The sequence below is a fragment of the Dreissena polymorpha genome, chromosome 11, assembly GCF_020536995.1.
Source record: "Dreissena polymorpha isolate Duluth1 chromosome 11, UMN_Dpol_1.0, whole genome shotgun sequence".
NCBI classification, from domain to species: domain Eukaryota; kingdom Metazoa; phylum Mollusca; class Bivalvia; order Myida; family Dreissenidae; genus Dreissena; species Dreissena polymorpha.
In genome coordinates this window covers 13,059,412-13,076,673 of record NC_068365.1, presented here as the reverse complement: position 1 = coordinate 13,076,673, position 17,262 = coordinate 13,059,412, and the positions used below count along the sequence as shown (strand labels likewise).

The following is a 17,262-nucleotide window of genomic DNA, read 5'->3' as shown; positions in this document are numbered from 1 at the left end:
GTTCAAGCATACATGGGACAATATCAAATGGCTTGATTACGATGGATGATATTGCATACCATTATGAACATGTTACCTAAGATATAAATAACCACCACCTTCATATGTCTATTAACACTTCAGTTATTCTTGCCGTATATATAGCGCCTGACTGTGTTTATCGCAAAATTTTTGTGGAACTTTAATTGTAGAATAACACGCGGAATTTTAGCTTATATTATTGCAACTATCTTTGCGAAATACAACCCACACTATCACACAAACTTGAAGGCGTTAACGATTTGGTACTTGGGATTGTTTACATTTATACTGCGGTAACAATTAACTAAATGAATTTCGTACATTTCCACTTTTCGGTTTTGTCTGTTAAGGATAGGAATGCGAGTTGTACTTCAAGTGATTTGAAAACAGTGGTGTAATTTCCGGAACAATGCAAAACATGCTGTGTTGAAGAAGCTAAAGAAAAGCTCCATCGTTTCATGCTACAACAAAACCTTTCAATTATAAGAAAACTTTGACTGGAAGGTATGGTGTAAAAATTATGTCAACACATGTAACGCACATGATGGCTTAACCAGAAGCAATCAGGATAAGCTTAGTAAAGCAATCGCACTAAAACTGTCAGAACAGCATAGAATGAGAAAAATGACTCAACGCAGCAATTTGGTAATTTCAACAAACTTTATATTAGTTTAAACACATATATGAGTCAACCGCGAAACACACCCAGCAGAAAAATGAAGTAGCAATAAAATTGGAAATAACTAAATATGAAATACGAATGTTCTCGCATCTTCCATTCCAATGTGAACTTCGTTGGCAATAATTGGACCAATACATGTTAGATACATGTAAGCGTATTTATTTATGATTTATTTTTAAATAAACTCGATCTAACGCTTCTGTGTTACAGTGGACAGTGTTACAGCGTTGATGATGGTGAATGCATATGCTCATGTTTTTCAAAACATGTTTGTGCTTTTCAAACTGCCATGTGAAAATTTCTTTAACTGGTCAGATAAATTCAAATTAGCACAGATACTCGGCTTATAATCTCTATATCCTACAATTAATGAACTTACTGGCTGACAACGTTGTTATTGACATCAACGTCAATTTCAAACAAAAGCTCATTTCTTAAATGTAAGTATATATTTAAAAAATAATCGACGGGTAACCGTTGGTTATTGCGGTAATAACCAACGGTATGGAGTTCCGATGCGTAGGAATTAAACCAAGAGGGCGTAGCCCGAGTGGTTTGATAACAAGCATCGGAACGACCTACCGTTTGTTATTACCGCAATAACCAACGCTTACACGTCAATTATTTCGATTCTAACACGATTTCGTTTATAAGTTATCCGCGATTTAAATGTTATAAATGAGAAATATATTAAGCGAACGTCCTCCACTTTTCAGCGAAAACGTGACGTCACCACAACAATGACAATTTAATGACGTCGTCTTCATTCATAAACAGTGCGCGGACAATCAAATTTCATTCTTATCTCCGTTGGTATATTAAGGTAATAACCCACGGTAGTTTTCCTTATTGTATATAGAAAACAAATTACGTGCCGTGGTAGAATTATAATTAAATTGGTGTTGAAAATGACACGTGCGGTACCTTTATTTGCTAGTGGCCGATAGCCGTAATTATGACAGTTCAGTTTCCCACAAAGCGTAATATGTTCATCAACAATATCATCCTGAATCAGCGCATAATTTATATAAAATACAGGAACTAAGGTATTTTATAGACCAAAAACAAACAGACAAAATATTTTAAAAATACTGATTACCGTTAGTTGAAACAAGATGTTGAACTTGATTAAACTTTTTTTTAAATTAAACTTAACATATTGTATGTGTTACGATGTTCATTGAACATGCAAAAGTAATAAGATCTTACTATTTAAAAAGATTGTGCATTTTAAGATTGTCTGCGGAATCCAACTTTAAATTAATTTTTTTTCTATTACACACTAAATTGCCATAAATACATGTTGGTATTCTGTAGAGTATTGCTCAAAGTGTGTCAAAAGGTTCCACGACGTTCATATGCATATAAAATAGTTTATTTTGCAACAACTTACCTTCTAAAAATATAAACATGTATCCAGAAATCAAAAATAATCACTATCGTTTTTCTTTGATCGCTCACTAGTTTCAAAATGTATTCACACTTTTTGGCACAATATAATAGAACACTACAGCGACAGCAAATTTAGAGACATGTATTAACATAAAATCACAATACGAATACGCATCATGCTTGAAACTGTTCTCAAGTCATGTTTCTACTTAACCATAACCCGACTGTGAATGTAATCAGATCATAAATCTCAACGATAAACGAAAGGGAAATGTTGTTAACTCACAGGGACTCCACACGTGAACTGTATCACTAATTTGAATATCTTGATTACAAATACGCTTATATGAAAAATAAATATCGCACATAAAAAAGAGTGGTCATGTCTGATTGAACAAAAACGTGTATGGAATGACTGCGCGTTAATTATTATTCTGCCGACTGAAACACATGTAATATTATTGTATGTCATTATTGATTGTGAAATAATCATTAGCCATTTCTAAGTTAAATTTCTTTTTTGTGTAAATAAATTGTAGCAAACAACAAGTTCAACAAAATTAAAAGCGGGCAGGTCATAAACATTTAAGTGTCGACTTTTTTTAATTAAAAGAATACCATTTAACAATACAATTTTAATGTGCGTAAATATTAGTTGTCGAAGTGTGTTCATTTGAAGCACGGCATTCCAATGCTGAAATAATATTAAAGAAAGGAATATTACAATTCAATATCTACTTATAACCGAACAAACACAAATTACATTTTTCAGTTTGTTTACCGATAACCTTACACCTTTTGAATAGTGTATACAATGTTCAACTATTTTCAAAGGCATATTTGGAAACGGAGTCACAAGAAAGAACACATACATCGACATATGTTCTCATTATACGTCTAAACCGCCTTGGAATTAAACTGTTATGTACGGAATAGCGTAAATAAAATCCAGAGGGAGACAATGCGATAGTGCGATAGTACGATGGCGACAATGCGATAGTACGATGACGACAGTGCGACAATACGATGGCGACAGTGCGATAGTACGATGGTGGCAATGCGATAATACGATGACGACAGTACGTTAACGCGATAGTACTATGGCGACTAAGCGATAATACGATGACGACAGTGCGACAATATGATGTCGACAGTGCGATAGTACGATGGCGACAGTGCGATAGTGCGATACTACGATAACGACAGTGCGACAATACGAAGGTGACATTACGATAGTACGATGGCGAAAATGCGGTAGTGCGATAGTACGATGGCGAAAACGCGATAATACAATGACGACAGTGCGACATTAAGATGGCGACAGTGCGATAGTACGATGGCGACAATGCGATAATAAGATGACGACAGTACGATAATGCGCTAGTATGATGGAGACAATGCGATGGTGCGATGGCGACAGTACGATATGACTATCGCATTGTCGCCATTGTACTATCGCACTGTCGCCACCGTATTGTCGAACTGTCGCATTGTCGTCATCGTACTATCGCGATGTCGCATTGTCGCCATCGTACTATCTCATTGTCGCCATCGTACTTTCGCATTGTCGCCATCGTACTATCGCAGTGCCCCCATCGTACTATCGCATTGTCGCCATTGTATTATCGCATTGTCACCTTCTGGATTTTAATGTGTTACCACGATGGCACTAACGGTATTCCATAGTAGTTAAGACATTCGACTTCTAGTTTTGGTAATTGTAATTGTAAGTCGTGCTTATTTTTACACTTCGTTGGCCAATTTATTGATTTAAGGCACTTATCGTATTGCTGTCTTTAGTAAAATCAACAAATGCATTAAACAGTTATGGTGGTCAATTAAATTTTAATATATCAATAAAATAATTACATATTAGCATCAATCGTCTGTTGAAACTGAACGTGGCTTCATAGCTATCAATGATCTAGAGTTTGCTTCAACTGGAAGATTTCTAATTCCATTTACTCTAATTTCAATAAAAGAAATTGAAATCATATATAATAATTGTGTTGCAATGATTCAAAACTAAATGAATCAGTGAGGTTTCCTGATTTTACTATCATTGAAGCCATGTTCTCTCAAATACTTTTCGGTCGATATGGTCAGTGTACAGTTGTACACAAACTTAATTTATAATTATTATTATCTCGAACCATAATGTAATAAATACAATTATTCGTGAGCAACACAGATATCATATGATCCGCGTCATGCGAGAATGAGTACTAAGCCATATGCGACCAGCATATCTCCAGACAGAAGTGCAGAATTCGCACAGTCTTGTCAGGAGCTACCCTGTCAGCTTAAGAGACCACGAAAACTTGCAATACTTGATAGAAGGCAGAGTTACTAATGACCAGACTGTGAAAATACAAACACTGACAATGAGCTACACTGGTCGCATTTTTTTATTAGACCCATTATCGCATGACTCGGGTCATTAAGAGACTTATCGCACGTCATTTACGTTATGATACAAACCGACATATATTTTCAACAATACGTCGGGTTAAGATACGACTGTCCCAAATTGTCAACTAAACAGATACATGCACTAGGACACGTCCGTTCAGCAGTTGATTGAACCACCCATTGCATCTTTAACACGTGATTTTATAATTTAACATTTCCGGAGGGCGCGTGAAAACATACATTCGTGAATGCAGGTAATTAAACAGTTAATGCATGTCATTTAATACGTCAAATTATTCATCAGAAACTTAGCCGATCGGGGTAAAACCGAATCGCATTGTTATCATAGTATTGAAGCATTTACAATAACTGCAAGCAGCAGTTTTATTTATCCAACAACAATAGAGATTATGTCCTTTCAGATGTTATTGGGCGTTGACATGAACGCTAACGGCACATAAAACCTAGGCTGGTCTATTTTAATGACAATTAAATATAATTGAATCTGGACTTGTGGGTGTAATAAAGTCGATTCATAAAAGAACCGTATCGAAGCTATAGAAAACGACTGCTTAATCATCATAAATACGTATTGTATTACCATCTACAATGTTCAAAACCATTGTGTCTAAGAAGAATCTCAGCGACATTTTACGTCTGCAATCCTTAAAATATGTATTATGTGCGATAACCCGACTCATTACATGGAAGCATTGTGATTTATACCAGCTATGATTCACTTTATAATCCTTACAAATAATCTTAATGAAAAACGCTCATATTGTTCTCATGAAAAACGACCAACGCTCGATAATTTTGCAAACAACAAACGCGCGAACTTTAGCTACGTGCACAACGTCTTTCTTGTAAATATGGCCGCACATAATGTTTTCCCCTAAAAGTCTTTGGGATGGCGCAAATAAACTGAGTCGGTATGGTTATCCCAAATAAATCCATTTTTAAGGACAGCCACGCATTTGTATTTGTATTAGGTATACTATGACAATTATTAAACTCTATATATAAGGTGTCCGCCTAGCGATCGAGAAGTCACGGGATATATCCCCACTCGGGGAGCGTTCTCTAGATCTAGATCTTCCCCAAAGACACCAAGTACTGGTTATAGGTCCAGAAAACGGACACGATAGCGTTTCTGTAAGCCTTAGGCTTTCGAAGCAACCGAGCTTAAATAAATAGGTTTAAACTAAACTCTGTTTAAAATTACAGCAATGTTTACATGTAATGGTTATGATAAATTCAATAAATTTACCCATTCCAATGGTTCTTTTGCACAATAATCGTTCATGTTGACGCACATAATAGAACACAATGAACGCAGCGGCTTTTAAGCGCTTTTATACATTCACAAGTTAGCCAAATCTGAATAAAGTGGGTAAATAGTTCACGCCTTATGAAACTTTAACCTGGGCGTTAATGAAATCTGATGATTAAATTGTCAGAGGCTGCCCGGCACGAAGAGTTACTTTACACCAAAAAGTTGCAGGTCACGCCTATATTGAAGAGGCGTTTTGACCGTCCGTTCAGCAGTTGATTGAACCACCCATTGCATCTTTTTAACACGTGATTTTATAATTTAACAAATGTTCCGGAGGGCGCGTGAAAACATACATTCGTGAATGCAGGTAATTAAACAGTTAATTCATGTCATTTAATACGTCAAATTATTCATCAGGAACTAAGCCGATCAGGGTAAAACCGAATCGCATTGTAATCGTAGTATTGAAGCATTTACAATAACTGCAAGCAGCAGTTTTATTTATCCAACAACAATAGCGAGTATGTCCTTTCAGATGTTATTGGGCGTTGACATGAACGCTAACGGCACATAAAACCTAGGCTGGTCTATTTTAATGACAAATAAATAAAATTGAATCTGGACTTGTTGGTGTTATAAAGTCGATTAATAAAAGAACCGCATCGAAGCTATAGAAAACGACTGCTTAATCATCATAAATATGTATTGTATTACCATCTACAATGTTCAAAACCATTGTGTCTAACAAGAATCTAAGCGATATTTCACGTCTGCAATCCTTAAAATATGTATTATGTGCGATAACCCGACTCATTACATGGAAGCATTGTGATTTATACCAGCTATGATTCACTTTATAATCCTTACAAATAATCTTAATGAAAAACGCTCATATTGTTCTCATGAAAAACGACCAACGCTCGATAATTTTGCAAACAACAAACGCGCGAACTTTAGCTATGTGCACAACGTCTTTCTTGTAAATATGGCCGCACATAATGTTTTCCCCTAAAAGTCTTTGGGATGGCGCAAATAAACTGAGTCGGTATGGTTATCCCAAATAAATCCATTTTTAAGGACAGCCACGCATTTGTATTTGTATTAGGCATACTATGACAATTATTAAACTCTATATATAAGGTGTCCGCCTAGCGATCGGGAAGTCACGGCTTCGATCCCCACTCGGGGAGCGTTCTCTAGATCTAGATCTTCCCCAAAGACACCAAATACTGGTTATAGTTCCAGAAAACGGACACGATAGCGTTTCTGTAAGCCTTAGGCTTTCGAAGCAACCGAGCTTAAATAAATAGGTTTAAACTAAACTCTGTTTAAAATTACAGCAATGTTAACATGTAATGGTTATGATAAATTCAATAAATTGACCCATTCCATTTGGTTCTTTTTGCACAATAATCTTTCATGTTGACGCACATAATAGAACACAATGAACGCAGCGGCTTTTAAGCGCTTTTATACATTCACAAGTTAGCCAAATCTGAATATGTGGGTAAATAGTTCACGCCTTATGAAAATTTAATCCGGGCGTTAATGAAATCTGATGATTAAATTGTCAGAGGCTTCCCGGCACGAAGAGTTACTTTACACCAAATAGTTGCAGGTCACGCCTATATTGAAAAGGCGTTTTGACAGTAAACTTAAACGTTGTTATTATTTTCTTTTTTATAAATGATTTTGGTCGATTCTTACGCTAACAGATTATCGGATGATTACAAGAGATTCTGATGATATCTCTGGGGTCTTATTATCTCTAAATCCGTATACCCGTTTATTATGTGTCATAGCATTTGATAAAATAATGAAATGAAAATACTTTTGGAATTCAATTTTGACCCACAATAGCATTTTTCAAACGCATAATTTATGCACATGAACAATCGTCCTAATGCATTATGATAATGTTTCAAAAACATGTTAATAATTATGCTACTCATTTTAAAGGCTTAGCTTAAGGCCTCCATATTAAGTCCTTTTTAATGTTACATGGCTCTTTACTAACTTACCATTGAGGAAGCAGTCAGCCACATTTACCAGCGGTGAACACAGCACACATACTTCAACAATAAACCATTGATAAGTCATCCGCGAGGGAAATATGTTTACGATTGTATGTGTTTACTCCATTCACGTAAAAGGAAATGCCCGATGGAGACACAAGTCGCTCGTGATGGTTACTGCTTCGCATAAATAAACAACAAACCCATTTATGTTTTAACCTTTGCAAACAGCTGTTATTTAATATGTATTTTGTCTTTCTTATGAAAAAAAATGATTAAATTTAGATTTGAAGGTAAATAGTTTTATTCGGCAAACATGGTTAAAGTTACTATATACATTTGATAAAAGTCAATCCAGTGCGTAAAGGTTCGGTTAGTGAACTGGTAACTGACCATTGTAAATATTTGCACAAGTCATTTGTCAATTGATAAATGTCTAACACACACACGCCTATTAGTACCGTCTTATTTAAGTCAATCAATATTGTCCGATATGATGTTCTTAAGTATTGGTCAAGTATGTTCAAGAATTTCGGGGATTAGTTAAACTTGCATTGCAAAACTCGAGCAAAAGGGTTGAAGTGTTGGGAAAATGGTCAATACTGTTCCCACTCATAATGTTATTGAATTTAGGTTTTAGATTAAATATGTACATTTACCAGTATGAAAAAAGTTATCGAAATCCACTTCTTCATATGTGAGTAGTATCATCATCGAAGTTGAATACAAATCAAACAAGCCAAATAAATAAATATATTAAATATTGACGCTTTGATCTTTAACATGGGCATGACACAACCCATTGTATTACCTTGAAGATAACACCGACCGTGGGTGTCGCAGAGTATTTCACACAGCCTCGAGTATTTGTTTTATACTTAATAAAATGTTGTCAACATTCCCTAAGTTATGTTATGTTTATGATTGATTTAGAATAATCCTTTTTTGTTTCGGGTGCAACAGAGTTATCAAGCTGTGAATATTGATGTTGTATGAGTGCACAGAACACTATAATGTTGTTTGTATTCCGAATACAGCCTAGTTTTTAAGGCAGTGTAATTATACAGGTTAAACACCAACTTACGTTTCAGTGATGTCATAAACCTATGTTTTAATCCTGCATAATCACTGTTTGTTATGATTAAATGATGTCAACTTTCAAAATGTTTTCAAACGATGTTTAAATCCAATAAAATCACTGTCGTTTATCATAAAATGATGTCAACTTTATATATTTATTCAAACTTTTTGACGCACACCTTATTAATGAAACCTTCAACGAATGCAAATTTATGGCAACTTTTTAACCCAATAACGAAATATGATCCGATCTAAATGATGTGGGCTACGACTGATATGTTTTATACAAATCAAATTTTAAGTTCTCAATGATCGACCTAAAATAAATACTGTTAACTCACGCAGTGTTTCATTATTAAATGAGTTACTACGATGAAATGAATAAATCTAGTTTACAAACATGAGGACATTAGTCGTTCAAGATCGTAATAGCGCTTAACATAAATAAAATATGTGCCGTTTTAACCTTTAATGCAGATACGGTGGTAATTGTGCTAATACTTTACTTGTCATTTTGTGAAAGGTTGAGTTAAAGAAGATAGTTTACTCTTTTTAGTGAACATTATTCTCTTTAAACTGTGATATAAAAACTTATAATCTCTATGACTGGTTTGATTGTTATTTTAAAACACATAATTTCGTTATTTATTTAGATGTGAGGAAACAACACAAGCCAATTATTCTCTGTATATGTAACAAGAATAACTTACCTTTTGAACACCATATCCTTTCAAAATGAAACGTGTTAAATAATGTTTACATGTCCAAGTATCATAAGCGCGTAAACACGAAAATTAACACGGACAAGCAATTAGACTCGTAATTACTGCTAGACCATCATAGAATGACATATTTTATCCCATTTGTCCTGCATAAGTTCTGTTTGTTGACTGGTCAGTCGCGTTGGTTTGTATTTACACAAGTTATTTGTCAATTGATTAGTGTCAAACACACACGCCTGTTTAAATGGTATCAAAGGTCAGCCGATCAATAGGTTGATAGCTAGGATGATCTTAAGTATGGATCAATTATGCGAAACAAGTCGTTTATTTTTATTACATGAATAAACCCCGTAGAGGACAAATCAATTAATAATTGTAATTTTAATTCATGTGAGCAGCTGGTATTGTTATTTGTTTCCGCTTATCTTTGTGGGTTGCTACTGTGCTGTTGAGTTCATAACTATGTGATTGAATATCTGTCACAAGTGTGTGTACAATCTATATATTTAATACAAAAGCAGGCAGTGCTACTTTTTACACGGATGAGGCAAACTAAATTAATTATTATATACCGAGTTCATATTCAAACATGTCCAGATTGTTTTTTATGAATTAATATTTGTATGAAGGAAAGACGATAAAACCATACGTTAAAATCGTAAAGAAAAACACACCTTTTATAAATATAGAATCCTTCGATAAAGTCGAATAATTTCAAAAACATGAATTGTTAAAACAAATAGTCTATCAAATAGTTATTATTTGAAAATGTGTTAAATGTAAGCGTTTTCAATAATAACAATAAATATGATACTGTAGTTTCGTCATTTAGTTATAAGTTGACCTATAATTTACACGCATGTAAAAGCTACATTTCCTGCATAATATAATGATCGTAACGTGATGTTCGTTATCAATAAACACTTAACATAATCAAATAAGTTTTTTTCTCTGCTCTACTAATGTTTATCAATAAATTGTAACATACGCAAGCGATGTGCCTGGGAGTATGGTTTTGGGTAAGTAAAACATGTATTGGGTCGGTCTCTTTGAACTTACTTTAGACAAGTTTATCATCAATTTGACTAATTCCCTATTTAAAGTCAATCAGCATTAAATTCAACTTCATATTTTAATCGAATTTAACCAAACGGTCAGATGAACAACCCCGTCATTTTTAAAAGCTTTCAGCAAATTATTTAGCATCTAGAGCGAGATTGGAAATTGAATTATGTTCAGTGATGCGATATATTTTTAAAGGGCGGTCATATTGCTTAAACATCGCGATAACTTATTTTGAACATCGTAAGCTGCTTTTTCACTTAAAAGTCGATGTTTGAGAGAAGAGACACTTGAAACAAAGGTCACAAGAATAAACGTGTGCGTTTTCTGTAAACAAACTCCAACGAGATGTTTTTATAATGGATTTCATAAGGATGAGCCTTATCAAATATCCTCATAAAATGCAATTTTTATTGCAATTGATTGAGCTGTGTGTACGGCACATTATGAGGTTTAGCCATTTTTGATCTGAATCATTGTGCAAACATCGTGCACAACATACATCCGCTATAAATGTGAGCTCAACCGTCATTACTTAGACACTGAGCATTGAACGGAATGATTTTTGCAGCAGCACATTAATAATTTTCATTGATAGTTGTTTAAACACCAATATGCTTTTATACTTTATCCTTTATTATATTAATATTTTGTCTGTAAAATTAATTATCTTCCATTTTTTTAAATTAAATGTTTGATAGGTTTAATTTTTTTTCTTAAATGCATAGTGTAGTTTAAGAGATGAAGCATCTTAAAATAAACTTTGCACGATTTGTTGCTCAAGCTTGCACGTGGGTCATTGGTATGACGAATGGCGAGGTCTTAATACAGACTTAAATATCAAATATGAACCTGTAACCTGTAACCTGTGTGGCCAAAGCCTAAGCATCGATTGTAACGAAATTTATCTAAATCCTATACATTATCAAGCTTATGTTTGCTACTCAAATTTTAAAATAAAAATACAACCGTGTAAAATAAGTCGACTAACATAAAATAATACAAAATGTCAGAATTAAAATGTACTTGTATATTGAAAAACAAATGCGACTTTGAACAGGTTGTCTACCCTATTTATGTTTATTGTTTAGTGATAGAACTTTGGGTCAATCAAAAATGCTATCAAGTAGGATCGTCAAAAAGCATCATTTACGCTTTCATACGCTTTCCAATTCAACTTACAACATTTTTAAGACAGTGTGATAAATTTTACATTTTATTTCTTTTTATGATTAATGACCCAGTATGGAAAACAGCAGCATCCATAACATTGGTTTGATAGTGGGTACAAAATCACAATTTTACCCGACCGCATTTAAAATCGAAATGACGATGAATCCCAATCCGTATTGCCTTTAAATTGCTTTTAATAAGGTATAATTTTCTAATTAAATACTGCATTACACTGTAGTTTTAAACTTTGGAAAAACGATGCAATAACAAAATTGTGCAATCTACAACATTATGAGTAATCATCTTGAACCAAAATCTAACTTGGTCGTACGTCATTAATCTTGAATGTTTGCATGCGTTATTAAAACAAATCGTATTTATGAGGACTGGCTTTGTTATCCTGTAAATGCATCCACAATTCTGAATATATTACATCCGTCTATCTTAGATCCTAATTTAAAAAATGTTAAGACAGTTCGCGTAAACTTATAACGTGCATCTGCACTTTTCTATAATGTTGTCGATTGATCATGCAGACAACGATTATGCGTTGCGCCTCATAACAACTTTGCTTTGAACTCAAAGAATCAGATGCAGGTGTTGTGCAAAACATGCTGGGTTTCGGAAAAGATACGTTCCATGCCCCGTCCATCGCACGTTTAAAGTACGACAAAAACAACCCTTTACAATTAGACAAGCAGTCAGACAACTAAAAAGCTAGCATATATGTGTCTTGTTCTGTGAAAATTTTGCAAATTCTTGTGTGTAAAGTGTCGTCCCAGATTAGCCTGTGAAGTCTGCACAGATTAATCTGGGACGACACTTTCCGTTTTTATAGTATTTTTCGTTTATAGGAAGTCCCTTTTTACCGAAAAACTAGTTTAAGCGGAAAGTGTCGTCACTGATAAGCCTGTGTGGACTGCACAGGCTAATCTGGGGCGACAATTTAAGCACATGCATACTGCCCATTTTTTTAGAACAAGACACATACAATGAGTCAGCATGTTATATGTCAGAACAGTATTTTACAGACGCAATACTATTTAGCTTACGGAAAGCAAACACTGGTTGAATGATAGCATTGGGATTACTCAACACTTACGCCGAGTAAAGCCTGCAAACTCAGATAGGCTACGTTTGTCTCAAATGCAAAAATTGCTGGGTCAATTTTCAAAGGACATACTCCAAACATTGCAGAATAAATACGAGTAACATTTAAAAAAAATAAACCACGATGACGTCATCACTCATTAGCGTATTTACTTAAATTAGGTCAATAGGAACTGGCGCCATTGGTTATTGGTTTGCCAGCATGTTAAAATACTTTTTTTGATGATTCCTGTGTTTATCTCAGGTCAGATTTATATAATACATCTTTTATTGCAACTATAACAGTTAACATACGGATTTCACTCATACTTGCATATTCATTAATTCAACAACAACTATGATAATGTCTGCGCCATATGTTATCAGGCGTTTACATGAACAATAATAATACCTAGGCAGATCTGATTGTATGTAAATATCATCATATGGTATTGATTTTGACGCTTTTTTATTTTCTTTACATGCAAAGCCGTTCCCATCGTTCATTGAAATTTATTGGATAAAAATACTCGATGTAAATTTAAACAACTATTTAAATAGTATTACATTTTAAAGTAATGCAGTTCAACGAAAATTGAGTATCTCTACGTATGTATAAAAACAAAGTCAAACAAAGTTGTCATTAGTTTAAATTACAGAGTTTACAGCAGAAGAGCTCATGATGTTAATTATGAAATACCATGTTACAATAAGTGATTGCGACATTTGCCTTTCACATTGACACTGTTTGAATAACTCATGAAGTTTAGAGGTACTGCTATCAATATAAATCTCGATTCACTGTATTTATAGCACATTTAATACCATATGAATAATGTCGCAATGCCAATGCTGTTTGTACTGTAATTAAATATTAAATGCCCCTTGAAATTATTGTTATTTATCGCAATCTTACCTTTTGGCTATTTTAATATTTCCTTGCATTTGAAGATGATTTTTTACAGAAATTCCGTCTCGCCTATTTGCAAACTGAATAAAAATATATTTCACGATGACATTATCATAAGCACCACTGACACTGCAACTTTGAAGCGATTCGTCTTACTTTAAGATGGCCCAATCTAAATAATATGGGATAGTGTTCGCATACTTAAACTGCAATCAGATCGTAAATGCAAACTTATGCTTGAACTGAACTTGATCCTAAGGCACAGAGGAAGTCCTCATAATATTAAATAGTATAAAATACGATCGCATTACGAGGGTGTTTCGACACTTAACCTCGCACATTACATTAAGGGATTACATGCTTGGTTAAAACAGTTCAGTGAAATGGTCATTAATTATTTATGTATTTAGTAAACGACTTTAGAAGGAGTATCACATAGGCTGGCTTTTTTCACAACTCTGTTCGTTGACCACTCAAAGGCTGTAAACCTGTTTTAATCAGTCGTGGGTTTAGTATTGTGTTGATGTTTTATATTATCCTGTTGTTGTTGTGTTTTTTTCAGGTAAATCGTCATAACCTTACATACGAGATTTCTTAATGGTAACTAAAGATTGTCCACTCATGATATCTCTTAACGCTTATAATTCCTATATTATATGCACTTTTTCAAGAAAATTCATTTTCAAATAATTTTAAGATAAAAGACCGCAATAAATGTGGACCATTTACATGTATATAGGATTAGAATTGAAAACCTATGGCAGGCATTTTACAATCATTGTTTGGGTCACTATGAAAGAGAAATACTACAATATATGCTTAAAGTAAATCACAATTTTACGGATTATTCGATTGCTTATAAGAATGTGTTGACTGCATTCGGAAAATGATGTGCTTGAAGTACAAAAGTGGGTGACAAATTGCATTTAGATGTTCATGCTCCAGGCGAACTGAAACACCACTCACATTTTCAATATTTATATATGTCAGATTACATGATGATATGCGAAAAGGAACCGTGTACTTTTAGCGCTCATGTTTCGGTTAATAAAATTTATGCCGTTGACCTCTGAAAGCATGCTCTTAGTTTAATAAAGAAAAAGTTCACTGTATTTTTTCCCCGATTTGTTTAAGCACAGTAAAAACCCAGGTGTCACTTATATAAATACACACCCACGACATTTAATGGCATATAGATTTCAAGTTTTGCTTTAATTGTTTGAACTCTAACAAATGAACACTTTCCACCAATGTTATATTTGAGTACACTGTCCACATCATATTTATCCGTACTACATTAAGTGGGAAATCGATTGTTTAACGACGTCATTCTGCTGACACTTATCTCTGAAGCCATGTTATTTTATGTGTTATGCAAAATAATAAACATGAATATCTATCATATTTAACCCACCTTCGTTATTTTCATAACAATCACAGTAGCCTTGTTCTGCCATGATTGTCATACAATTATTGAGTAAGATATTGCAGTGTGTCTATTCTTGGTGTTGGAAGTGATGCTAACAAATGAGTAAGTAAAGGTAGAAGCGTGATTCAAAAAATGTTATCCCATTGGTGTACTATTTCTAAGAGTTCAAGTACTGTTTTAACTTTGATTTTTATTTCGAATTTCAAATTAATAATAACCACGTTTGATTATGTTAATAATTTTTTTATCACAAGACCTTAAAAAGTAGTAGCTGCTATGTCAGTTTGTATTCAGTTGTTATTAATCTAGTACTTAACTTCGTACAGCCTATCTACATTAAAATAGTTTTGTCCTAGTTTATGTTTTGTTCAGAGTACATTAAATTCGTTCAGTATGTTTTGCATACAGTTAATGGATGAATCATATCCGTCAAGACGTAAAGAGGTATCATTGGTAAATTAAAATAGTTTATATTCAATGTCTTAAATGGAAAGTAGAGAAATAAATAAAGTAAAACAATAAAAGACTTTGTGATTATATTGCTCTTGTGTATATAATTAATTAGTAAATAAAATTGTTATTAAATCGATTAATTTCATTCTGGAATTATTGTTAGGCTAGGTTTAAACTCCTTTTTCTTTAAATTAAACGGCCCAAGGTCGTGATCGCACGCAGTTTTTGACTTTGTTTTATTCAATGTACGTGTTGAATGTATTGCATGTATTGTCGTTTATTAAATAGGCGATTGGTCACTTGCCTTCAAGAAAAGACTATTGGAGAATACCTAGAATTTCTCTCGGATTAAGTTTCTGGAGCTCCGTTTTTCCCATAATAAAGGAAACGTGCATAAACGAGAATTGTTTTAAAAATATCAATTAATTATTTTTTCCCTTCGCTTTAATTAGAGTGGGCTGAAATGGCACTATTCTCGTAAAGTGCATTTTTCACATAAGCTTGTGTAAAGTGAGTATCGTTTAGTGAGTGAACACGCATTTATGATTTGCTTGCAAAGACGAGGCATTTAATTTTTATTGGGAAGACACTTGAAACCAACTTCCGGTCGATGCGTGGGCGAAGTATGTGCACTGTGTAAATACAGCTCAAAAACATGGGTAATTTACAATTCGTTTCGATATGAATTCAAACGCAATCAGTGTGTATTGTCATCAACGGGAAATCTCTTATCTGTATTAATGTTCCATTACACGCTTGTACTAGAGTTGGTTTGGAATCCGTCATATATGCTGATATGACCTGATACCTAATTTATCTCGATTAACATCTAACCTTGATTTTTACCCCTTATGACGCAGATTTAATATGGGACGAGATATTATTGGATTAATCATTCTTACACAGTTTAAGAATTAAGCTAAGAAGATTGCTTCTTGTTGGCTTTTGTAAAATTAAAAAAATAAAAGTATGGTACACGTATTACTTTTCATTCTGTTAAAACCAGGAAAACTGCACCATCTTCAAGCAAACATGTATTTTTATCGACCATCATCACACTCTATAAAGAAATAATTATTATAAGAAATAATAGTGTGAGTACGTTTTGTGATAATTGCGTTTTACTTCGATTTGCTTGTTCGCAATAATTCTCTATTGTCACACGCAAAAAAATCTTCGCCACCCCCTGTTGACAAAATTAAATGTTATACCAAGTTTCTTGGATTTTTGCCAAAAAAGTCGCCTCTAGGGTGCGTCATATGGTTGCAAAAATAACTTATGTTTTGCAAATAAAGTACTTTTTTAAGAATGATGAGCAGTCATTAATAAATTGTGTGCATGTTTACTGAATCTGTGACAATATGCTTTATTTCGAAAATTAATGATCGATTTAATCGTTGCATGCTTAAAAAACCACCAGGCGACGATATGATTAACAATAGTGAAGTGATAATTGTGCATGTTTATTGTATCAGCACGTTTAAATCAAATGGTGGCGATAGCAATATATCTGAAAGCTTACATATTAATATCGCTATGTTACATT

At 33.8% G+C, this 17,262-nt stretch overlaps 1 protein-coding gene across 5 annotated transcripts in view; it reads right to left on the bottom strand.

The window, feature by feature from the left end:
* Positions 1-17,262, bottom strand: part of LOC127850980 (adhesion G-protein coupled receptor G6-like) — a 106,286-nt gene that overhangs the window by 55,274 nt on the left and 33,750 nt on the right. The window contains exon 1 of one of the 5 annotated variants that reach the window (XM_052384380.1): positions 13,841-13,960. The exons of 2 other annotated variants lie outside the window; for them this stretch is intronic. In XM_052384380.1, the coding sequence (XP_052240340.1) occupies positions 13,841-13,869 (29 nt within the window). In that variant the 5' untranslated portion in view covers positions 13,870-13,960. Of the gene's footprint in view, positions 1-2,096; positions 2,210-13,840; positions 13,961-17,262 lie in introns of those variants that run through there. 2 more of the 5 variants (XM_052384382.1, XM_052384388.1) reach the window with 2 other exon arrangements.